Source organism: Poecilia latipinna, unplaced genomic scaffold, assembly GCF_001443285.1.
Source record: "Poecilia latipinna isolate Pla-1442-1.1 unplaced genomic scaffold, P_latipinna-1.0 Scaffold398, whole genome shotgun sequence".
NCBI lineage: Eukaryota > Metazoa > Chordata > Actinopteri > Cyprinodontiformes > Poeciliidae > Poecilia > Poecilia latipinna.
In genome coordinates this window covers 180,301-207,000 of record NW_015113014.1, presented here as the reverse complement: position 1 = coordinate 207,000, position 26,700 = coordinate 180,301, and the positions used below count along the sequence as shown (strand labels likewise).

Sequence of the window (26,700 nt, the reverse complement as noted above, 5' to 3'; positions counted from 1 at the left end):
CATCATCACATAGTATTTCTATGTGTTTGTGTAGGCAGTTGAATAACAGGCAAACTTCATGCACAGTAATTAACAGGGTAAGTTGATGGTCTAATTACAGGTTGTAGTGAAGTCGATCAGCAGCAGTTTGAGCTAATTTGGGACAAAAAAATCCTAAATTTTATATAAATGTGTGTCAACAAGGCTTGATTTGCATAAACTGACAGCTTGTGAGGAATGTGTCCTTTACCCCTTAGCCATTAAATGCTTAGACTTCCTGTAAAGGATATCAATACAGTACTTTCTTATCTAATTACCCTTTTGTACCTTGCTGACATCATCTTTATAATGTTGTCTTGCTTCGTCAGATCAGAGAAAATGAGAATAAATGGGGGAAAAAATAATTTTCATGAAACAAACAAGCTTAACATTTTGCAAACATTATTTTGTTCTGTATAATTTGTTAAAAGATTTCTGATGCTCACAGGGAGCATGCTTGCCAAAAATGATGCCGTCCAGTTCACCAATCAGCATTTCAACATGCATTTTTTTGTTTTCAAATTGGTTTTCAGCATTTAAAGCTCTGCATCTGAAAAACCTTTTTTTTCATCTGTTTTTATTTAGTGCTACTTCTGCTTTATGAATTGAATCAGTTTATGCATAACCAAATCTCTAGACACTTCACAAAGCACAACAGTGCTGAGCCTTAAACAAAACTTAAGGTAATGTTTTTAAAAATAATTTGTGCAATATGGATAAATTGAAACAGAGGGGAATAATTAAGCTGTAGGTTTGTGTACCTGTAATATGTTGGGCTGAAGTTGGTACTTGGCACACTTTTGGTTTCACCTTCGTTTACCAAATACTAACTTGAGAAAATCTTCATTCAGCCTCAAAAATAATTAGCCTCTGTGGCTAATTGTTAGAAAGTTGATTTAGCCACATGAAAAATTTAGACACGATGCGAATACAAAAACCTATGTGGTTTAAATTTAACCAAATTGTATTTTATTTCAAGCTTCGTCAAAGAACTTTGGAGGATAAATTACGCAGACTTGAATACTAAGGGAAATGAATGCTGCATTTTTAGGTTTTGTGACTTAAAGTATATTGTATTCCCTTTAAACGCTGCAATTTCTAACATTACTATAAGCAACAGGTTTAGAAACACGGACAAATATATTACAGAATCTGTAAATGATCATGCAAACCCTGACCATTGAAATTGTTAAACAAATTACTTTTGTTTCTGTAATGCGAGTGTTTCATGTCTTAAAGCGCTACCATATGTCAAACATGCCAGATCCTTATACACTGCTGTATATTGGATAAACACACATTATGTGTAAATGGGTGCAGTCAGCCCTGATAAAATGTTTCGCTTCTTGTTCACTCTGTCTGGAGGATTTTGTTTATTTATTTTGGTCGTCTAGAAGAAGCAGTTGGATTTAATGAGTCTTTGGCTCTGCAGGCTCTTGAGCAATTTCAGTCATATGTCTTTGGTTTGAGATTCTTCCCATTCCTATTTGATGTGGTTGCACAATCCATGTCAAGGGGACTTAAGCCAGTCAACGTGAAGATGAAAGGAAGCTCACTGAAATGTTGACTGTCTTCACAATTTTATCCAGTACTAAGTCTGGCTGAAAGAAATGTGCAGCTGATGAAAGCGTGGATCTGTACATAAGCTGCGGTTTGGCACATCACTTGCACCTAATGTCATGTTTACAGTTTCCTTGTGTTTTTTTCAGGGTTGGACTTGAGCCTGTGTTCATCCGATCATTCAATGGCAATGGCACTGACACTGAACTTGATCGGCCCGTCTCCATGGGGCTTCAGAATATGTGGAGGAAGGGACTTCAACAAGGACATTACCGTATCAAAGGTACTTATTCATTTTACTCAAACTTATCTTAGGTAGAAGGCTGTATCCTCTGTTTTCTCACAAAATACACGTTGTAATGGTATGTCATAGAAGGCAAACTTCCTCATTTCATCTCTCTTCTTGTCTTTGTTTATGTCTGTTGCTGTGTCATGCCCATTTCCTTTACTACTGGATGTGTTAGAATAAAGTGGATGTGGACTCTATTGGAAGGAAGCCACTGATTACAGTAGCAGTGGAAGCTGAGGTGGGAGGTGAAGGATGCCTGGTCTGAACAGGGCAATGTTTGGGGATCAGATTCCGCTCACCCCTTGTGTATCAACGGGTCCATTCATTGCACCTTAAATGAACCATTTTCATGTCTTTTACTCAAGATTACACTCCAGTTCATACAAAAGGTGCAACATGAAAAGCAGAAGCAGTAATCATGTGGAGTGAAATAAACACAATCTGGAAAACCTTGCTCAGTCTGACTTCTGCATAACTGAGGCACCCTGACCTGCTCGCTGCACATCCTGGTCCTTCACAGCAGTTTCTTTTTCCCCCTTTTGCAGCAACACCCTTTCTTCAGTAGTTCCTGATATCATTGAGGATAAATTATGCCTCAGTGGCCTGAAGTTTAAGGCACATTTATTATTTGGCCCTATACTTAATGGCAAATGCCAAAAGAAAATGCCTGCGCTTGTAAATAACGGGGTTGTCAGAAATTGTTTTGAAAAACTGTCATGGGAAATACTTGGGCTTTTTAACAGGATTGGTTACGTAGCGATATGGTTGGAGAAGTTTTAGCTTTTGGTAACGGCTCAGTGTTGACATGCCTGACTTCTTTATTCTGTTGACCTGAAAGATGGCTTACCTCTGTTTGTCTTGGAGTCTAAACTTTGTAAAAGAAGCTCTAGCTGATCTTTGTTTTTGTGAAATCAGGCTTGCTCTGATCAGAGAAGACATGCACTGTCGTAGGTCACCACAGCAACTCCTATTTGCCTCCAAGTGGGCCTACTGACATTGCACCTCTGGCCTCATACTTCTCTCAGCTGAATGGCGAACTGGATGCCGAATGGCCTTCTGTTTGGACACATTTTCATTGCTCCAATTTTCCTGATTGGCTTTTTACTCATGTTTAAACTTTTCTTTACTCTTTTGCCTGCTTTTTAACTTGTCAGTAAAACACAGACAAATATCATCCTCATGTCTAAAGATACAACATTATTACCATATTTTTTTGTCCTATGCATGTTTGCTGATTTTACAGTGCCTTTCAAAAGTATTGCTACCCCATATCGGAACCAGAAACGTCAATGTATTTATTTGGATCTTACATAAACAATTAAACAAAGCTAAATTGTTCATAACTCCAAGGTGGATTGCTTATTAAATCCTGTGCATCATTATTTTTGTTTGCATTTGCAATTGGGGCTTTACTGCATAACATGCAGTAGCAATGTGCATATTGAATTTCTATCACTGTGGGGCAATAAAGGATATTTCTATTCTATTCTATTGCATTCAGGGATATTGCTAGAATGATGAATCTGTGATGCATGATGCAGCCCTGTTAGTAGCTAAACAAAATGGCAAAAGGTTAAAAAAATGGTTTGAAGACCCCTCCCAGGCACTGTAAAAGGGGAGTAACTGTGCGATGTTTTGGCTCGTTAATCTGAAAATCCCTTTGCGGTGGTGGTGGAGTACCGAGTTTGACGTGTGGTGACGCTTGTAGCAGAGGTCAGAGCCTGTCAAGTAATGAAGAAGTGTCACAATAAGGATTTCTTCACAAGAGTGCCACAAATACTTCCACTGTTAATCAGCACAGTGCAGCCAGTCCTATGCGCATGTTTCTCTGTGTAAAGAATTTAACGAGCACTTCATTTCCTCTGCACATTTTTCCTATTTATCACTCATTGTGTGGATTTCCTTGGAGGTTATGTTTAGGACGTAGGGCAGTAACTGGACCTTATTTTTCTAACAGGTCAATGGAGGCAGCAAGGCAGAGAAAGCAGACCTGCATGCTGGTGATATCATCCTGGAAATCAACGGTGAAAACACAACGGACATGCTGAATGTGGAGGCCCAGAACAAAATCAAGAACTCAAAGACCCATCTTCAGCTTTTGGTGGAGAGGTACAAAAAAATGCTGATCTCCTTTTTCAGTAACTGTGGACTTAGTTTTGCAGATATTTATATGTTGGATATATAAACAAAACAAATGTAGTGCTTTGGACATGCTTGGGCATCACAAATATCTTCTATATCCCAAATGGTTTGTTTGTTCCAAAGCCACAATCTTTGCGCTGTGTTCACCTCCATCAAGCAAGCACTGTACAAACAAAACAAGTGATTGTAATCAGGGGAAATGCCAGGATGTATGAGAGCCACTCTGTTCCTCTCCCCGCTCCCTCCTAACAGGCTTGTTGTAAGATTTGCAGAAACCCTGTTTGAATGCTACTGAAAACTTTTCCTATGAGCCCATGCTTCCGTCGGCTGGCATTTTGATTAGAGATCCTCCCTAAATTCTGCTGTGGTCTGGGTTGATCTGTTTGTCTTGTTCTCTTATGGCATGCAAACACCCACTGAGACACACTTGCACACGTTTCCACAGATTTCCTTCTCGGATGTCCTACGTCCATGTGAGTGAATTTTTCCCTCCTGACCTCATGTCTACAGTCAAGCCAAAAACACCATTACTCCTTGGCTGCCCAGTACAATGCCACTGTGCAACCTCCGCCCTGTTGATCACACAAACTCTCAGTGGGTTTTCAGCACCTAAAACTCACCTCACAGCCTTCTTTAGTGTGGTTGCTCAAACCAGTCGACCTCTTGAATTATATTCAGACACTATGGTGTGAATTTAAGATTTATTTGAACCCCGCCTCTCGCCCGGAATGTTAGCTGGAGATGAGCACCAGCACCCCTCCCAACTCCACTAAGGGACAAAGGTGTAAAGAAAATGGATGGATGGATGGTTAAGATTTATTTGCACCAATTACATTTTGATTTCTTGGGCTCCGTTTTCTTTATTTCATGGCACAGCAGCTGCTTGGTGTCTGGTTTCAAAAGAGATGTAGTTTGTGAACTACTTCACAAACTAATCATTCCAGCTTCCTACAGAAGAATGATATAATCAGGTTTTATCTGTTTTTGTTCTGACGCTTATTTAGGACATCTAAAGGAAAGTAACATCCAACTTAGCAAATCTATGTAGCCTTCTTCTCATCTCTTAAATCTTTGTAGCTTTTCTTTTTTTAACCTGGCTTCTCAGTTTTTGCAATATTTTATAACATCATGCTGACTGAGGTCTTTTCATCTTAATTGTACAACCTAAGTTGTACTCTATCACACAACTTTGCTGATTAAATTTAATATTTTTTTGAAAGAGTACAGAAACTCAGACATTTGGGAGGAGTATTGACAGACAAGTTAAAAGTGGTTCTTGTAAGTCTAGACTACTAAATGATTTGATGTGAGGTTGAGTAGGTGGTAGTTTGCGGAGGTTGTAGTTTGATATATGATGCAACAGTTCTCACACGGGTTTATTAAGAATAACACTTTACTACCAAGACTTCATCACCCCTGATGTCAGTGGGTTAAGCAGTCAGGCTGCCGGCTCAGGCAGAACTGCTTACCGTCGTGACTCTCGTATCTTACCATCTATAATGATGGTGCGTGACAAATGATTATGTTTGTCATGTTCAAACACCATGAAGTTTCACAAACCAGAAGTTTTTCCAAACATTTGAATTTGTCTTTCTTGTGAGCTAAAATAAAGCGTAGTAGCCTGCTGACCAGAAATACCCACAAACACATTTGGAGATGGGTTACTTTATGATCGACATGAGAAAACACTGGTCACTTCAGCACCTTCTCTGCCAACTCACTGAAAAAACTTTAAACTATTTTTGGGGGGAATTGTGGCCTACTCTTCTTTGTAGATTTGTTTTATATCAAGCATGATGAAGGTTTTAGACTTTGATCTCTTTTTTTGTTGTTGTTTTTTAAGAGAACAACAGGTAAGTATGCTTGAGTATGCAGCCCAGCCAAAGCTCATCACACAGCTGCCACCATTTTTTATTGGTAGGCTGTTTATTTCTCAAATGCTGTTAGTTTAAGACAGATTTAACGAGGCGCACACCTTCCAAAACGTTCCACTTTTATGTCAACAGTCCTCTGAATATTTTCTTCAAGGTGGTTTTTTTTTCCTGCAAGTGTGTCCTTGTTCTTTTTGATTAGCAGTGGTTTTTGCCTTGGATCCCTCATATGGATTTAATTAATGCCTAATCACTCTTTCTTTTTTTCTTTTTTTAATTCTCGAATTTACCTTGATTCCAGTAACTGCTGATGTAGTTGGGGGTATTTGCAGCTGTGGAAGTCTTCAAATCTAGTTTTTCTTACCTACAGCAGGTCATCAGTGAGAAATGGCAAACAGATGGTGCATTAGCAGTCAAATTCCTCTGAATGCAATGTGTGGACATAAGGCCACTAGAAGGATTCCTTCATGGCAATTTACCACAAGCATCCCCGGCCTTGCTGTGCGCCTCTCCACACTGGATCAAGCAAGAAGCTGACTATTTACGCCCCTGCAGCTGACTGTCATTTTCATGTTAGTTTCAGGGCCTGTAATGCTCATGTTTAGAATAGTAGTGAAGTCCAAAAAATAATGATGCACATTGGATTAGAATATATGCAAAATAAATATTTCACAAATACTTTGTGTTCTTTTGAAAACGGTTGCTTTCTCCTTTTCAGCATAATCAGGAATACATCAGCGTCTTCGTAATTCCAGTTAGACCAGATTTACATACTCAGAATATTTGTCTTGCCTTAAGTTTCTGTCTGCCTTACATTCCTTTTAATCCAGCTGTAATTGGATCAGACCTTAACCCAGGTGCACAGCTGTGAAATGCAACTCTGGGTTGTAAGGTATTGACTTTAAAATCCATCTGAATTCTGTGGTTTTCTTTTTTTTAAGACCCAAGACTCCCAGCTCTCCACAGACCAACGGCATCAGCACCCCTGAACAGCTCACTGGACGCTTCCAGGTCAGTGCTGAAGCTCTGAGGGACTTTTGTGTTTTATTCGGTCTGGTGAACATCAGGTACAGTTTATGAACCCTCAAGTGTACCATGCTTTTAATGCCATGGAAAAAGCTATCAAATACATGTTAATATATGCCTTATTATAACTACAGCTGTTTTTGCTTCACTTTTACTCATGCTTACATTTCACACCCATTTATTGCATGTTGTGCTTTACTGTCCTCAAGAGGAAAACACAACACACAAAAGGGATTTAGTCGCCGTCCTTTTTTTTTATCAGTGACATTCCAATCCAATTTTTGCAGTTTTCTTAACCTGTTATGGTTGCATGTTTTTGTGTGGCGTGGGTCCAATCAGGTTACATTAAAGAGACAGGAAATCATGACATTTTTTCCCCCTTTCCTCTCTCTTTGCGCAGGAGGCAGTCATAGTGAGTCGAGACGAGAACCAGAACTACAGTGAGTATAAAATCTCCAGTCCTACGTCACAGTCCCCGGGACCCTATTCATCATATTCTCCTGTCAGCCCTGACAGAAGAGGGGAAAGACTGACACCAACCATCAACAAGAGGTAGCTACTGTTACGCAATACTGTGTGACAGAACACGTATTGAGCAAGCATGTGTGAGATATAAATGCACACACAACGCATCATTCTAGTGAGCACCTTCATGGAGGGATCATATTAATGCTGGTTTTGGCAAATCTGCTCTGCAAGAACCTCTTCTAAATGGACCAGTTTGAGTGAAATGTGGTGTGTGCGGTCCGTGCCGAGTAACAACATTTTGAAGAGTAAAATGACCAGGTTTTTTGTTCTGAGCTGAATATGCGAACCCAAGAGACGAACGGTGCAAGCGATGCGCACCCCTCAGCCGAGCACCATCTTCGGTGCGTCAACTATAAACCTATGTTGCCATCACTGTTACTGGTGTATCTAGCCTGGCAGGGAGAGTAAACTTTGGAGGACTGCCATGCTTGTAATACAGTGGAGGAAACCAAGAATGTGGGGACAAACGACTAGTTTAGGAATCCTTTTATTGCTACAAATAAAGCGGCATATAACATTTCAGAAACTCCACACTCTGGCTAATGTTGCTCAGAAAAGAGTGTGCAATAAGTGAACAAACGGATATAAAAAGAACTTCAACGTGTCCTAAAAAGACCGCGAACATAGTTGAGCGTCTTTCAGAAGCCCAGGTATTTAGAGCAGAAACGGAGCTGTATTTGGACAAAAGACACCACCAAGTGCTCTCTTGACTCCACAACAGGCGAGTCAATAGGTATGTGAGTGACACACAGAAGGTGGGGCAATGGGGTTGTACTGTTGTAACAAAAGATATGCACAGGATATCACATTCCTTCTTTTGCACTGAGTTCAACAAAAGGCAGAATGGGGAATGTTCACCATAGTTTCTGTGTGTGGTGCAGTTGCTCGCTCTCCTGGACAATTTTTATTGGAAGCAGTTTGTTGCTTTTGTCTGGACTCATAAATGTTTCAGTCCAGCAGTGTTTTGTCATCAGTTTTAAAATAATAAGTAAGAAACTGCTGCTGAACTACTGTAGATCATCGGTAGATTCAAATTGTTCTTGCTTTGTAAGGATGTGAAATCAGACAAAGGCATGATGGTTAGGGCATTTTCTGGGGCATAATATGTTCTTAAATTCCCAGAAGCTACTGCAAGACAAACAAAAAAATACAAGAAAACACCTTGTTCACTGTTCCTATTTAACCTCTTAAATAGGAAAAGATTTCTCATTTTGTCAAAACGAAGTGAAATTAGAAGGGTTTTCAAGATCTTGCACAAAAAATCTGACATGCATTTTTCTTCAGCCTGCATCAGTTAAAGCTGTAAGAAAGATGGTGCATCTTGAGGCTGATTTTTATTTTTCCATTTCTTTTTCTTTGGATTTGCAAATATCAGTTTTGCAAAATATTCTGCAAAATTGAGATATGGACTTTGACTAGAACATTCAAAGACATTAATTTGCTTTGATATAAACTGTTCCGCTGTAACTCAGTGTCCAGGAAAGTTACCCAGTTTCAAAGTCTTTTGTGGCCTTGGCATATATTTTTACCATGAATTCTGACCAGCTTCCTTGTCTCTGCTGAAGGAGATACAGTATTGTTCTCTCCACTTACTCTACTGTATGTTGGCTGTGTTACGCTGAAGTATATAGTACCAATGTGGCGAAATGAGGAAAAAGTTTAATGGGGGTTTGTAAAGAAAGTTCGTAAAGACTCTGTATGCTGGCTGACTTAGGAATTATGCATCATTGACTTATTTTTGTCCTTATTTTACAGTGTGCAGCTGCGCTCATGGTCACCAGAGGATAAAAACAACCGTCTGTCCAGGCCACACTCTCAGGTTGGTTTCAGCCAAACTCTTATTGGATTTTATTGTAAATATTCCCATCAGAGCAGATTTTTATGTGTATGACTTGTCCACCATCTCGGTTGCTATTTTTTGTCTATTCTGTAACAGTGTAGATGTTCTCGTACTGTAAAATGTGTTTAATTAGAATTAGGAGGAATAAAGTGTATATAAATATTTTTTTTTATGTCTTAACTGTTTCCAGTTTGCTGCGGTTTTTGGTTGAATCTCTGTTTTTTCACTCTTTCTATATTGAATATAAGCACCAGAATTATTGCCTGGGTACATGCAGCCTATACTGACTCCTTGAAAATAAATCTGTCGCGCATATGTAGTTGGAGTTTTGGACTCGTGTTCACTGAGAAACATGTTTGTTTTTTTTTTCGCCTTCCTTTCCATATTTATTTTAACTGCAACGTCCCAGTTTGCAAGAATAAAAAGATTGAATTCTTTGACTTTCCTATTGGGTTGTTGGTCCCCGATGCCACAGAAGGTGCCCTAAAAAGGGTTTGTGGACGGCCACATGCGACAGGAAAGGCAGGGAACAGGGAGCTTTGACATTTTTATAGCAGGGAGTGTATAGGCTTCAAAGGTCAGCCTTTAAAAATATTTGGCTTTATGCTTTACAGCAGTTTGGAGCCATTCAGAGATCATTTCTACAAAAAAAATATGGCATTGTGTCAGAACAATGCTTTAACCTTTGACTGTCTGAAAGGAGACACATTGTTCTCCAAGCATGGCAAACGAGAAGTGAAATACAGACTTGGGGTTCTAAGAGTCCTCGTAATCTATGCTGTGTCTATTTATCCTTCCAACAAAAAGAGGGGGAGACCAGGGCACTCTGGAAAGACTTCATTGAATTAAAGAGAAAAATGTTGTGGGAAAGTTCATCACAAGCTATTTCAGCTATGCTTACATACTTGATCTCATACATTTGGTCCCAGTAGATGACAAAACATGTGAAATGACAACAGAGGGGGGACAAAAAAACATTCAGGACCTTTTGTGGTGGCTCAAAAAATTCCTGACATTTTTTTTATAACTTGAGATAAGGCATAAAGTTAGATAAATACTCAGAGGTTTGAACTTAAAAACAATCAAGCGTTCTTTTTAGAAGACAGCTGGCTGAGAAGGTCCAGTTCATGAGACCATGAAGAGAGCATGGATTACTTGCTTGTTGAATCCATGCCTACAATGATTCTACGAGACTGTGCTGGAACTTGGGTCCAGCGGGTGCGAGTGGATCTTGAGGATATTGAGGTGTTTTTTGTTTTCTTGAGAATTTGTCTGGTAATAACAGAAATTAAGGATTTCTGTCTGAACTTTTGCATGTGTTAAAACTGGCTCCCTGCTCATGTGAGACCTGCCAGGAGTGCAGAAAACATCGTTTGCAACAAGATACGAGACCATTGTTCTGCGCTAGAGTAAACTATTACCAGGCATTCTTTCCAGATGCCTTTTGTGCAAAGCACTCGACAGTGCTGGCCATCAAAGTGGAAGGAAAATGATGCAGAATTTGAAAAGTCTGGTACTCATTATAGTTTGTTATATATTATATATATCATGAATAGTTCCTAATGGTGTTGAATATCACTTTATGCACCTGGTACCTTCAGGTAATGTTGTTTTCTGCTCAATTTATAAGGATAGTTTAGTTTTGGAGGGGCTTTTTACATGAAGGAAAGCAGTGTTGAGTATTATTAATCCCCTGTGTTGTGTTTCCTGTGTTGTGTTTTCCAGTTATCTGATAGTAACTGCAATGTTTCTCAATGAAAGCAATAGTTCTTGGGGAATTATGAGCTGCTATAGACCAGCTTTTACCACTTTTATACTCAAACCCTGTAGTCAAAATGAGTTCACACTATTTAAACACAATCTTTCCTTATCTCTCGTGATTCAAAAGCCAACCATTTACCTCAGCTGGGTGATTTGAGGTCAGTATAATTTAAACAACAGAGCCCTTTGTCAAAGTCTGAGCTAAAATTTGTTTTATAAATGTTGCAACGATTGATTCAAGTTGTTTTGATAAACTCGTTTCCCTGTTTATATCTTATGAAAGTTTTTTTGAAATCAAAGTGGTTATTTTAAATTTTTTAATTAAATATTCTGATACTCAATTTTTTTTTTAAGTTGAGACTTTACATTTGAAAGTTCAGCGACTTAAAAGCACAACTCGTCTTTTTGAGAAGCGATTTGTTGAATTCAGTGGACTGTCTCCGTTTGACTAGGAATGATCTAACAAAAACATTGTGGTGCATTTTGGGAACTGTAGGAATTTTCCATGCAGCATTCTGACTTTAGGCCAGGGCACATTGGTTTGTTTAGTTGCTGAAAAAGTATTTGCCAGCAGCTGGTTTGCTACATCTTCTTTTTAAGCACAATTGTGCAAATTGTGGCTTGACTTACCATCAGGCTTGAAATGGTGCCTTCTCTAACTAAAGCCTTAAGTAACCCACTGAAATATTAGAGTAGGGCTTTTTGGCATTTAAAACCACATTCAAAAACCCACAGTGGAGTTGAGCTTGATGTGGCTTTCTGCAAATCCTGGAGGAGAGAACTGGGAGCCCGCCATCTTAAGGGCACATTAAGAGCTATGTTTTGGTGGAAGGATTCATCAGCGAGATTTTTGGGAGGAAAACTGCTTTTGAAACAGGCTAGCATATTTTTGATATTAACAGAGTTTCTCTTTAATCGGTTTTTGTGTCTTTAGCTTTTCTTGCAGCAGAATCATTATGGTCCTTTGTCCTAAAGTATATTTTTGTCACCAACTTTATTCGGTGACGGTGAACCTCCTGCTCCAGCTCCATACGAGTAGATTTCTTTCATACGGCTCGTTTGGGGCAAATGGCTGGGAAGATTCCTACCATGGCTTCATTGTGCATTATGCTGCTCAGGCTGGCAGAAACACTGCAGCCCAGTGAGTGTGGCGATGTGGAGAGTCCATGACAAGGCCTTCTGTCCTGCGTGAAAGGTGCAGAGCCCTGCTGTATCAGGTGATCAAGCTCGCTGAAAAAGCCGCTAAAAGGTTTTTCCACCCTTCACTTGGCTTCCCGAGCGGAGAGAGTAGGATGCGCAACAAGATCCCCTGTTTTCCATGGTGTTGGATAGCTTGAGAAAAAGCCCTTTGACAATAGTGGCTGTGATTGCTGTGGAAGCCTGGTGCTGCTTTTCCCTGGTGTCACAAGGCTTGTTGTTGTGCGCTGAGCAGAGAAAGGGGAGGCGAATGGAGGGGGTTGAGGTGGAGCAGAATGGACACCAGGGAGCCTCCTGACATTCCCAAGCTGTCCTTAATGTGAAATGTTCCTAATTTGGATTTTACTGTGCCTGTAGCATTACACAGAACATGTGCATAAGAACCTGAAAGGCATAAGATTTCTTGCCTGAAACTAGCACTGCATTTTAAGACCTGGGTCTCGACTTTTTAATGCATCTAGTGCTTTGCGAATATATTCATGTTCCAACTTTTCCTCTTTTTTTTTTAACCAATGTTCAACCACAAAAATATAGCCATGCTACTTTTGACTTTCTGTTGGCTCACAAAAAAGCATTTTTTGCTCATTTAACTTTGCAGCACAGCATCTAGATGTGTCAGGCTTGTTCAGACTACATCAAAAGCCTTGCAGTTCTAACTGCAGAAAAATGTTGTATACATATTGACTCAGACGGGCTGATTACAATGCACACCACAATTTTAGATTAAAAAAAGTGAATTTGAGGAGAAGTACAATTGGTTTTCAATACAGTAGTTTGCATTTGTCTGTCACACACAATCCTCCAATATACAATGAAGACTGTAATCAAAATATGGACGTTCAAAGGGTATAAATACCTCTGCAAGGCACAGTATGTTCTTCAGTATTGGAAGTATCAGTCCTGCTAAAGTGCCCTGAATTAACCAAACTCTGCATCTTTAATACAAAATCTAACCTCATAGATTTGGATGTGTTGCATAATATTAAAAGTGTCTATGTGGGGAAAATAAAGTTTCAATTTCAGTCCAATATTGATGGTTTTTGACATGCATGGTGTTTTGTCTTGTCATGCCAGGATGTGCTTGACTTGTTGTTTTTTTGCAGACTTTAATATCTGCCTGCTCATCACTGAGTCAAAAGGTAAATAATTCCTAGATTCCTGTAAACTGAGATCGTATCTGAGGCAGCTGGCGACTGTCATGATTCAGAGCATTTGTTTATATCATCAAGAAGTGGCCACAATGAGATCTTGATTGCACCGAACAGGGCCAAAACAAAACGACTTCTCATGAGACATGAACCATAACTCGGTCATTATGTCTGAGCTCCCGGTCTGTGTTTTTAAGGATCCATTTTGAGGTTAGGAAGGCTTGCCTTTGTGGCTCGCCTGATGCTGTGACACAACAGTTGCTGTATAAATATTCCTTCAAGCGCAGCACGGCCAAATATGTCAGGGTGACACGCTTTTAGATAATTGCAGACCAAACATTTCCTCTCTGCTAAATTCAACTTATTTCTCTTGGCATTGAAATGTGTCACCACTAAGCACTTTGTCCAAAGACGGACGGGTCAGCCTTTCCATGAATCGCGTCGCGTACATGTCCAGAGAACTTTAGCAGGCACAGCAGCTTAAGGCTTTGTGTTGGTCCATTTTCAAGGTTATGGTGGTGCAAAGCTGTGTGGTCTTTGCTTTGAAACAAATCTTTGAAAAGATTCAGACAGAGAAAAAAGTTGATCAGTGGTAAAAAAAAAATGTTTGCTGTTGAGAAAACCTGAGATAAATTCACTTTATTGGAGTTTCTCGTTTGTCACAAAGTACACAAATGCACATGTTTTGTTTGACGATGATGGCTTTGAATGATCTACTATTTCAGGTCTGCTATGCCTGCTCTTCCTGTTTGGTTTGGCATGTTGTTGTGCGGGTAAGCCAAGCCAGTGTCCAGGGAATGCTACTGGCTGTGGTTTTGGTGGATGGATGTTTTCTTCTCCTCTGCACAGTGAGCTCTGTGACTGGCCAGTGAGAGGCCTTTTCACGTGGACTGCAAGCCGTTAAGCCTGGGTCCATTGTGGCCACTCCATGGGCAGCATGCCTCTCCTCATCCCCACTGACTGATGAGCCTGTCTGTTTTCCTTTCCCCTGGAGTGGAAGAGCAAACTGGGTCCCTGTTTGGTTCCCTGAGCTTTCCAGCCCTCCGGGTGTGCACATGAGGAATAGCTGGCCTTTTGCGTTTTATTGGGAGCCGTTGGTAGGAAGGAGAGGGCTCTTTTTGTGAGTCGGAGCCGTTTACAAAGGTGGTTGAGGGGCGATTCATCATTCCAGAAGTCGTTCTCGAGGCAACAGCATTAATAAGGAATCCTCAATGTATTCATTCCAACAGAAACAGACTTTATGTCCTGTAGTTTTATAGTAGAGAACATCTATATTTTAGAACAATGGTTTTTATTTGTTGGTCATAAATTGTTGTTATAGTTGGAAGACACTTGCACTTTAAACTGGACAAAATTTGATGCGTATCTTAGTTTAGTCATACGTGAAATTTTTCATACAAATTCACGGATTTGGATTTAAAACTTACACGTAGTTGTGTTTAATTAAAGTTAGTGAAGCATTTGAGCTTCAGCAGAATAACTTGGTAGATTTTGATGCTGATAAATACATTGGTGAACACTACACACCTTTTACATACTTAGAGATTTTATGAGACTTAAATGTAAACAGACTGCTTTCTGCAGATTTTTGATTAAAAAACTTAGAAATTATTCATCATACTCAACACCTATGCCTGATGTGGGACACCAGATCTGATTGGTCAAACCAGTTGTGTAATAATACACAAACTGTCATGAAGAATATGATTTAACATACCAGTTGATGGCTATAATGAGGCAATTTGTTTGAGTTTTAAGAGCAAGAAAATGAGAAGGAAGTAAACTAACATGACTGATGGTCTACCATCACTTCTTTACTTTTCCTCTTTGACTTTTCCAAATGACCTAAAAGTAAATAAATATTGGTCATGTTTAGAGTCTTTCTAAGAAGCTAGCGCGTATATTTTCTGAAAACATTTCCTGTGTCTCACCTAGTCTTATCAGATGAGGATGCGGTCAGATCTGTAATCAGCTCAGTGTATAGGTCTGCAGTCTCCAGATTTCATTTAAAATATACAAACCTGTTTAACTGAAACTTTGAAAGTACATTTTACAGTTTTTTTCTTTCTTCTAACAGATTTTTATGCCAACTGGCCTTGCCATCTCTTTCCAGTTAGTTCAGACTTGGCTTGCTTGGAATCATGCATAAATTATGACAGAAAAGCTTTTAGTGTGTCTTTAGCTTCAGATAAAACTGTAGGATGTATACATCTGGCTAAGATACACATGTTTCATTTAGAGACTGGGAGAAGGTTTGTGGTTTCAGGCTGCCCATGTTTATGAAGTCATGATAAGAAGTACAGAGTCGTACTGATCACTGATCTGCAGCAGTTTTAATTGCGCATGTTGTTTAGTGTATGGTTTAATTTGTTTATTGGTACTGTGCAAATCTAAAATGTATATGTTTTAAAGATGGGATTAAGTTGTTTTTTTTTGTGATTTTGTTGTCGCTGATGGGAAATGTCTTTTTAATATTTGTTTACTTAAAACATGTTATGCATTCCTTTCCCCTATCCTGAGTTCCACACAAGGATTTCCATTTATAACCCACTGCTGGCTGCATGCTTGACTCAAACCCGTTGTAAACATTTACTTATGTATGCATATTTTTCAGATATTTATTTTCTTATTTCTTGCAGGGTATTAAGAGGCATGGGTCCCTCCCCCATGTTTACTTGCTTCATTGTGATTTATTTATTTATTTCTTTTACAGTGAACATGTTTTGATTCTCTTTGATAAAAGTAAGGAGATTTGTGTGACCATTTATTGTCCATAATGAGCTACAGATGTGTAATGAGCTTCATATCCACTGAAGCCGTTTGGGGGAAAATTCATTGAAGTCTGGAGAAATTGTTTTCCATGGCACCAAAAATGTGTAAATAAACGTTCTTGTATTTATCCCTCAGATTTTTAATGGTAATGTGTGGTAGAGGCTGACTCAGACCACCTACCTTACATCAAAGCTTATTTGTTGTTCTGAGCTTCAAGAATCATATATGGTCCATAAATGAGGAACAAAATTTTCAAAGTATTAGACTCACTGTTGCATCTATTTAAACAAACCTTTGTCTTTAAAGCAGATCTGCAAATTGCAGAGTCGATGCTTCAGTGTTGCCTTGAGAAGAAGGATGTTGTCATCATCTTTATTCACTCACCAACGATGAAAAACCTTAAGCTGCTGTCCTCAGCTCTTTCCTCTTCACAGTCCTAACTTTCTTATTGTGCCACAACATATTTGCACAACAATGTTGTTGGAGATTATGCAGCATTCAGCAATTAAAAGTCTGACCGCGTGTGATGACAAGCACTTTCTTAATGTGGACAAAAACAATGAGATGGGGAGGATGAGGTGAGGAGGAATCAGTTTTAGGTTGCTCTTTGTACATATGGAAATCTCATCTGGTCACACTACACCAGCAGGTGAAAGCTCAGCAGGAGCTGATCCTTCTGAAAATATACTTCTTGCTTATCAGTGTGACCTGATCATACTGATAATTTATTATCTATTGCATCTATCGCTCGCCTTTTTTCCTCCTCTTTGTAGCTAAACATGATGCCATGATGGTTTCTGACAATGTGGCAAATGTCTTGCATTTAAACTGCAGCCTGAAGAACCCAGAAATCCTCTAAGTCTCACAGCAACATGATTTTATGAGATTTCCAAGTCTCTGTTTCATGTCAGTGGACACAAGTTCATTTGGCTCAAACTGTTCTGTTACTAAGCCTTTGCTGTTCTCCAGTTAGCCTTCTTGGTATCTGTTGAATTTCCTGTTCTCACTTGCCTTCTTGAAGCCTGAACCTCACTGGTACTAAAAATGGTATCTAAAGCAGTGTTTTCTGTACAGCTTGGCTGCGGTTGGTGCGGTGCGTTCACTGATTGGAAGAATATTTTAACGTCCTGCTAGTCACCAGTCAGAATTGTGAAGCTGAAAATTGTGAAAGTCCATTCACCAGTCTGTGCCTCTGCCATTGTCTACAGAGAAATTAAAAGATTTTTGTCCTCAGACCTAAGTATTCAGAGAGGGTTCTGGTTGATTATTGTGGATGTATAATTTAAATTATAGATAGGTGTGAAATGGCACGTATTAGTTTACATTACTTCTTATGCACAGTGTAAAGTCATCCTGTTATCTTCCCTCCACTGTTCATATGCCCTCTAAGTTTACCCATGTGTTTTATATCTGCAGATGGTGTATGGTTGTTGTGAATGAATGGAGTGAGATGGATGCATTAGCCCTTTTAGCCCAAAGATCTGCCACACTTTGTTCCTTGTTATTGAAATGTGAACTGTCATCCTTTGCCCAGAATTCATATGTGGGACACTTTAAAGGATTGAAAAGACTTTGTTGTGCTTTGAAAACTTAATGTATTGCTGTAATAGTTGGACACTGCACTGAGGTTATGATGGATACCTTTGAAATAAAATAGTAGTTCATGAGAAAATCTAATATTTTTAAGCAGTTTATTTTTCCCTGTGTGTTGGGCTGACTCGTTGTTTCAAGTAGCTTTTATCTGAGCTGTCTTTGGCATCTACCTAATCTAGCTCAGTGGAAGGTAATTGCTGGTCTGAGCTACTGGGACTGTATGTTATGCAGTATTATCTTCTTCCTGCTATCTGTGTTTATCAGGGTTCCCTTTAATATTAGCACCTTGTGCCGAACAAACAGTGGTCATGGTTTGTTTAGTGTTATAAAGAGTCCCTTTGTAGATTTTCTGGCCGATCTTTTCTTAAAACAAAAAAAAGATTTGCATACATTAAGCATTAAGCTCCAGTCCAACAGAAATGACGGTGGGTGCAGCCAGATCATTCTACTGATGTGGTATTACCATCAGATGCTGGGTAGCTGGATCTGATGGTGTTATTATGTACACAAGATTTCACTGCGCTAGTAGTTCTATATTTGCAATAGAGACTACACTTTATGACTCCTGTAAAGAGTCATTTCAGAAGTTAATGTTGTTTGAAGTGAAGATTTGCCCTTTATAGCCTTTGTTTTTCTTATAAGGTTTGAAAATGGCAACCGTTGCCGGGTTCAGTTTTCACATGCAGTCTCTCAGTAACAATGGATGAAGTAAAGGTTACTTGGCCTTAATCTTCACTCAAGACCTTTTACCAAAAGTAGACCGATGGGAAACGGCATGCACTGCTCCAGTTTACTACAGAACCTGCTGTACTGCTGGACTCATGTCTGTGGTGAATGCAAAATCATCAGTTATCGCACCCTCTCACAGCAGCGCTAGACTTCCCAAAATACGAACTGCTCTAGGCATCACTCCTATGCTGCAGCCAATGCCCTGTAATTGAAGCTGCAGGGTGGTAATGATGATGCAAAGTGGTTTGCTTGGAGCCAGACTGAAGTCTCATCTGCTGGCACTGTCCCCAGTGTCTCCCATTGGCCTCAGACAGCCACCCTTTTACTACAGTTTATCATTTTCTCTGTGTTTGGGGTTTGTATTTTGTATATACAACTTTTGAGTACTGTGCAACACGTAAACTGGCATCCTTATTGATTTGGAGGACTGCAAGATTCCAGCTTGAAATAGTTTTCTGAAAGAACCTATTCAAACATGTTCCTTTTTCATGGATGAGTGGAGTATAAATTAAATAAAGGGATTATTCAAATAAATATTGGACAGGGGAAACATCTTTTCTGCAGCTGTCTTTGCAGCACCAACCTCAATTTATGGAAAAGATTTTGGAGTTTGAAAAGCAAAAAGTTGCTTCAAGTTTTTTTTCCCTTTGGCCAGACTCCACACACAGAAATTAAAAAATATCCAAACAATTGTTCTTTACAACCATGAATATAAAGAAATTCATGGTTGTCTCATTTTGAGATCTGTTTATTCAGAATGAACTCGAAAATGTGACTCCACTTCTCCCCAAAGTCACCATCTTCTTTTCTCATTAAAAACTGTCAAAATAAAGATGTGACTGATGTGACCTCTAATTAATAATGCTGTTTGTAAAAGACCTTATCATATTATAAAAGCATACTTATGTTTTCTAACGTATGTGCTCTCATTGCTCTAAATGTTTGTGGGTTGTAAAGTGAAAAGTGGTATGTGTTATTGGATGTGCAACTTGAAGCCAGGGCAGCATACCAGAGACTTGCCCTAATGATCTTGGGTTTGTTGACTATGAACTTCTGATTACAGTTCTGTACAGCTTTAATCAAAGCTTCCTCCTCTTGGCAGCCACAGGAACCACTGAAAACTGGCTGATATTCCTCTGCGTTCTCTCCCATCTATGGCCTTGTTGCTATCCAATACAAAAAAAAAAAAGCAACAAAACAAACAGGCTTCTCTACTTTAGCCAGCACCCCTCCCCAAGTCTGGATAGATAAAAGAAAGGGACATTGTAGGCGGTGCCAAGGTTGGAGATTGCAAAGGCACTGCAACTTTAAATCAACCATGAGTAATACATTTGAATGGAGCAATATTGTCTTTAATTGTAATGAAGGATCCTACAGTCAGCTATGCCATTGTTACTGGGCTCATATTCTGGATTCTGCAAAATGGTTAATGATGATGAGGTTCCTGCTTTAGTTGTGCAACTTTTAGTTTTTTATTCAAAGTAAGTGGGAAAATATGAAGTTTTCTTTCCAAAAACAGTTATACTAAAGGGAAACATCAGGGAAAAAAAACTTTTAAAAAATCATGGCCAAAAATTCTTGATTGTTTTCCTGTCATGAACATTCAGGGCCTTAATGGGAACTCAGGGTTGTAGGAGAGAAAAAAAAAAAAAAAAAAAAAAAAAAAATTCTGTGATTTGTTGATTTTTACTGAACGCTTTACTGGACGAGCGACTTTGGACAGATATTGACATGGATTCTGAAGCTTTTTCATTTTCACTTACAAAAATGTAGCTCAAATGTAGAAGGTTTGACCATCATATTGCCCAAAATTATCCTTACCCAGGGAAGGTTTTAATTGAAATTTTTCATTCAATCAATGTGTTTTTTCTGACAGAAAATGAGAAATAAAATCTGACCAGTACGTTTGCAGCCAAGAGTCCACCATAGCTGTATCCCCCAAACACCCATTTTGATCTCAGATGTGTCTTAATATTTGAAACATTTTTACCAGTGTTTTGGAAACATTCAATGAATTCAGTCCAAATTGACATATCAGGTAGTTGTAGCAGATTTTTCTGCTGCACATTGATGACGTAAAACTCCCATTGCTTCACATTTCAGTAGATCTCTTAACTGAACACCACTTGAGCACGGTGAACATGTGAAGTCATTTTCATGTTCAATCTTTTTAAAAAAAAATGATTTTACCTTTGTGACATGGTGTGTTATTTTGTTGGGGGGTAGTCATCAGACAATGGGCAACAAAGTGACCATAAAGCAAAGAAAAAAAGTCATCAGTACTCCGATAGGCTGCTGCCTGTTTAACTAGAGTTAATTTGTGTCAATGTACACAAAGAATGCAAAAAAAGATCCCCTAAAAAGTTGTACAATTAATTTACCCCAGTGTGTGAATGAGGCGAGGATGGGTCCAGGTTTTTTATGCCGATTATGCTAAAATCAGTTGCAACTGAAGTCGGGATTCATCAGATCAGTCAATATTTTCTCAATCTTTTGTCAAATGTTGGTGAGCAAATTGTGTCCCACCTGTTCAGCTGTTGTGGTCGTCTGCCACTGAATCTCTTCTGCTTCAAGGTTCAACATGTTGTGCATTCAGAGATGGTTTTCTGCGTTCTTTGGTTGGTATGATTGATGATTTAAATCACTGTTGCCTTTTTTCCATCTCAAGCCAGCCTACCCATTCTCCTCCGATAAACGCATGGCATTTTCATCCTTACAACTGCTGCTCGCTGGAAATTTGGCAGTCTGTTTTCTGTGAACCTAAGCAATAGTTGTGAGGGGAAAATCCCAGTAGATCAGCGATCTCTGAAGTACTGGGACCAATCTGTCTGGAGTCATCAACCATTAAATCCCCTTCCTTATCCACATTGTTGGGCTTATGCTGAACTTCAAGTTTCATTCACCACATCTAGATGCCTAAATACACTGAGTTGGAAGCAATTTTCACTGTTTGTGTTGACAAGTAATTGAACAGATATGTGCCTTTAAAGTGGCTGTTTTTTTTCTGCTCTTCAGCTTTTCTATTGTTGCGTTTATTGCATTTCTCTTTACTCGTTTAGATTACATTTTTAGACTGTAGATCTTGAAGATCCATGGTTATGCAAGGTCCACCTTGGTTGCATTAGCAGGGATTTATATCCACATACTGTTGGACTTTAGTTGGTCTATCTCAAAAAAGTCTCTCAAGAATGTGTGTCCATCAGGTATATGAACTTTAGATTGCTTCGCAGCAGGAGAGCAAACAGATGAGTAGTTTCGTAGTCTGATGGATTCCCTCAGTCCTGAGTCATATTACTGGGTTTATACGGAGGGAAAAAATTCGAAGGGAGCCGTCCCAATGATCGTTTCTGGTAAAAGCTTCCTGGCATCCACCACTAATCTGCCCACTCTGGAAAGAAAAAAAGAGGAGGGAAATTGGACTCAATTGAGAACAGAGCTATTGTTCAAAGACCTGCTGAATTGGAAGCGGGTGCTGGCATCAACCACAGAAATCATCCATTTCATCCGTGCCACTGTGTTTCTGTCTGGTTCCACCATCGGCTCTGACTGTAGTCTCCTACTGCCTGAAAAGTTGGGTGGAGTCATTTTCTCTCTTGGATGGAGCCCGTGCAACACTGATGCCAGCTGGTGACTGTACAGGAAGGAAAACTCGCTGAGCTTTATTGTGCAAGATGTTTTCCTGAGTTTTTATTAGTTTTTAGGGACTATGAGGACTGTTGCTAAAACAATTCCTAAGCTGAAGTTTGGATATATTTTGCATTTGATTAACCTTGTCTGGTAGGGTGAATAAAAATGCTTTCATGCCTCAGGAGGTGGTCAGCTTTACAGGTGGACATGGTTAGAAAGGAGACGGCCTGATAGTAGTAAAATTCCTGACAGTAAAAGTGTCCTGAATGATGAATGTACTGAGCCTTTGTCCTGGGGTTCAAAGTGTACACACATGTAGTTTGTTATTTTAACACAGCCTACTAATACTAATATAATTTAACAAGTCATCCATTGCTCTTAATGCAAGAATAACTTCATGCTTGGGTGTCTTTTTTTTATGCAAGCAGCTGACGCATCGATTCGCATCTGTTGAGGTACGTTGTTCATTAGCTGATGGTATTCACTTGGTATGTGGCGCCCTCTTCTGGTAGGAGAACGTAATTCATGTAATGAATCAACATTCTTTCCTGATTGGTCCTGATGTAAAACGTACCTTCATAGTACTTCCAGCAGCAGCACTGCATCTCTGACCTCCGTTTGAAAACTATTAAAGTGCATAAAAACATATTTATAAAACCAACACTGTTATTAACGCAGAACATTTGGAGTGGTTAAAACTAGATGACGGAATGAAGCGGGTTTCTTGCTATAAAAGGTGATCTGGATTTAAAATGTTGATGCAGGCTGCTGATACTCATCAGCAGAGCAGAGATGGATGCTGGTTGTTAATAGAAGCTCAGGATATCAAAAACAAAGTCAGATGATGTATTGTTTTTGCTGGATGAATATGTGTTTCAGTCAGATATGATGATGTGTAACCTCTATTGTTTTGTATGCAGTACATGGGTTATCATTGTCTTTGATTTTTGGATCATGTAGCTGTGTTTTTAGGTTATGACTGACGTCATCTCAGCTGTAGAACCTGATAGAATCAGGACCTTTGCTTTCTGTGTGAGCGTAACAGAACCGCTCCCCCTTCTTAAGGCCAGAACAGATAAAAACATATTTTTCTTTAGCTGGAATGAACAAAGTTTGTTCTTCGCAGGACATTTCATACTTTACAAGAAACGCAACTTATGTGCTCATAGGCCCCTCTCTCTTCAGTATTTGTTAGTATAGTATCTACGCCCAATTCTAATTTCTGACAAATCACAAATTTGTCAGACATCGTAGAAGAAATGAGTTGATATGCTGATGAGCTGCAAGAAGAGAGATGTCATTTTGCTCTTATACCGGTGCTAGAGAAAACAGATTTCTATGTTTTCACAGTCTGCGTAAGTCTTTAATCTGTGCTACTTGCTTTTGTATCATTGTACCCTTTTTTTATTTTTTTTTATTCTAGGAGTTTTTTCCTTCTGACTTCAGACACCCTTCTGGGTCCAGCAGGACACCAACCCCACCAGGACGCTACTCACCTCACAGCCCCACTGACCGCGATGTTCCCATGTCCCCCAGGCGCAGGTAAAAACACTCCTCATATCGTCACTTAGTTTTTATTTACTCCCCATTTTGTGACCAAATGCTGCTTGTTATATTTCATATAAAAACCAGTGAACTTTCACATAGAAATTTTATTAATTCAAGAAAGCAAAAAAATTCATAATTACAATTGAAAATGACTCCAACTCCTTGTCATTTTTCAGATCAACAAGGCTTTATGTAGTTTTATGTAATGAATTTGCAAAAAGCATTGGATTTTGAAATATTAATGAAATAACAAATCGAATTCTAAATGTGCTTTCTTTGAGATGCCTTGAATGGGAGAAATGTTTGAAGTGTAGTAAATATTTAATTAGAAAAGTTGTTTTTAATTAGAAATACAAATTTGAACAGCTTGAAGAAAATTGTTAGCAAAATAAAAATAATTTTTCAACAGATCTTAAGTCAAGCAATCAATTAGAATTGGCTTTAGTTGCCAAGTTTATGTGCATAAACAAGAATGTAGCTACATATTAACTTTAGAAGAGGTTAAAAAACTAAAGAACACCATGTACTCTATTTTTTTTTTAATGTATTGAAAATATACATTTTACACCAGAGTAAATGAAAGAGGACAAATGAATGTCTTGATATTTGATGAAAAACAAAATCATTTTTCAAGTACAGATACCCATGTGAGTGAACCTAAATAATAAAAAAAATATATAATTAATCTTGATTTCTTTATCTTGCCGGCTGTATGAGGAATATCTTTCTGTGTGAACAGCAGAGAAATTGTTGATTCCTTGTATTTCCAGTCAGTCAGTGAGAAAATATAAATGATATGCTGGCCAAAACTGAAATCGTAGGATCTTTCTTCTGTATTTTTATCCCGGGGCTGACAGTATACACCAGCTGAAGGTGATAATTCATCATCTCTCATGGTGTTGGTCAAGAAAATGCCTGCAAAATTCTGAAAGCAACTTACAATAAGACGGTCTATATTATTATGTTGTTGTTTTCTCAGATGTATATAGTTTTAAAAAATGCAATTTATGTCTTTGTGTCTAACTTTTTTTTTTTCTTTGATTAAAAATATATCTTCTGGAGACGTTTTCTCCTACTTTCAGCTAATCTTTCTCTGAAAGGCTTGTGGAAAATGGTTTAAAACTGGAATCAATTTCAATGAGAATCATTTCATTTAATGATTTTGTTGTTCAGCTATGCAGCTGACTCTTTATTCTCATTATCCTGGAGCTCTCTAGCAGCTTCCATGTTTCAAACATCTGACTGAACTGCAGTAATGAATACTGATAAAAATGTTCAGCCTTTGGGAAGCTCTGTACAGTTTCACTCTGCAGAGTTTTGGAGCCACGCCCTTGGAGTTGATGGAGCTGTAATTTGACTCATTTTCCAGTGTACAGATGAAGCCTTCTGAACTTTGGAATGTATTTTGTTAATGTAAAAAAAAAAAAAAAAAATTCTTGTAGTTTCTTTTCTAATCCTTTTGTCCACACATTCTGCTGCAGAAGCTGGTGTCTGTGTTTTGACAGTGCAGGGTGGTTGGCTTTGGCCCTGGTTCCCTGCTGGTTAACTCAGGCTACCCACAGGTCATGTCTGCAGCTGCAAGTCCTGTCCAAGAACTTGATATTCCCCAAAAAAGAGCAATTACTTCTCCCCCTGATCGGCCCCCTGTCTGTAGCCCCCAGCCAGCACAATAAGCCTCTCCCCGTTTCTCTGCAGCCAATCAGAGAAGCGGTGACGCCTCCTTCATGCCGCGTGGCCAATGAATTTCAGCCCGGGGCACACCTTTCACTCACAATCTTGTTTTTCTGTCTCGTCTGGTTCAGAGAGAAGTCTCTGCTAATATTAGTTTTTATTTCTTCCATGTTCTGAGTTGATTCACAAACTTAGAAATTACAGGGGTTTTTTTTGCGGAGTTGTGCTTTTCCTGTGACTTTTTCTTCTTTCTGAGGTGAGTCATTGAGTTGTCATTTAGATTTTAATTCAGCATAAAAGTTGGATTGGTTTGCTTTCTGCCAGCAGGAAATTAGGTCCAGACATTTAGCAGTTTGATCTCTATGTTCATGTTGAGTCTGCACTTTGACTAGATTATTACTTCTCTGCAACTTTGTGTCAGATGTCTATGCAAGTGCTTGTTACAGATTTGATAATATTTAACTCCACTCAGTATTTAGGAAGTATCGGTGCATTTGGATATTTTTAAATCTCTACATTTTTAGTCACCTAGTATCGGTGTATGTGACTGCTTGTTTGTTGTCTGTTCCTGTTTTCTTCAGCTGTTTTGTAACTGCATGTTAGAATAATGTAAGAGGAAAAGGGGGAAATGGGTAGCTTTGGGTGGAGCTGTGCATGTGGAAAACTTGGAGGTCGTGCTTCAGAGGTCTGTTTCCAATCTGGACCTCTGCTCATTGATGCAGAGGAAAGGCCCAAAGCATGTTTGTTTTTTTGTGTTCTGTTGACATCATGTTGATGCAGAGTCCTGTCTAAAGCTGATACATTTCAGACAAACGAGCATACAAAAAAGAAATAAAGGTTTAGCTCAGAAAACCTAAGCTGCTATTTTAAAAGCTTTTGTACAAAAGTCCTACTTGGTTTTTTTTATTAACTTTTTTAAATATTTGTCAGTTTTGTCTCAGTCAAATTAATTTGAAAGCCTAAATACAAAATTGTATTTATCCATTTATCATCTTAGCTGTGAAGGACATGTTTGTAGATTTGTTAAAACAAGGATATCAAAGATTTTCAAGGACTTGAGGCCTATCTGCAGCTGCAAGATAAAAAAAATATTTGGGTTTGGGTAATTTGACATTAGTCTGAAAATTAAGTAGACTATCTTTCAAAATTTCAAATGAAACCAAAATGAGGTGGAAAAATGTATCTTTTTTTCCACCTCCTCTCAGCGCATCTACATTAGACGTCTAAGTGCACGAGTGGTTTCATTAAGCCACGGCCCTAGAAGTTTCTTATTTGAAGTTTTTATCATTTTCAAGGGAGCTACCGTGTTTAAAGCATTTCAGCATACTTTGTTAAAATTTAGAATAAGGCCTTCAATGTTAGAATTGCTATCAATAGGGA

General features: G+C 38.8%; 1 protein-coding gene across 1 annotated transcript in view; it reads left to right on the top strand.

The window, feature by feature from the left end:
• The window catches only part of pdlim2 (PDZ and LIM domain 2 (mystique)), a 44,115-nt gene that overhangs the window by 9,201 nt on the left and 8,214 nt on the right, over window positions 1-26,700 (top strand). The window contains exons 2-7 of the mRNA XM_015037212.1: window positions 1,728-1,861; window positions 3,825-3,976; window positions 6,822-6,891; window positions 7,307-7,458; window positions 9,190-9,253; window positions 23,525-23,643. Coding sequence (XP_014892698.1) covers window positions 1,763-1,861; window positions 3,825-3,976; window positions 6,822-6,891; window positions 7,307-7,458; window positions 9,190-9,253; window positions 23,525-23,643 — 656 coding nt within the window. The 5' untranslated portion in view covers window positions 1,728-1,762. The remainder of the gene's footprint in view (window positions 1-1,727; window positions 1,862-3,824; window positions 3,977-6,821; window positions 6,892-7,306; window positions 7,459-9,189; window positions 9,254-23,524; window positions 23,644-26,700) is intronic.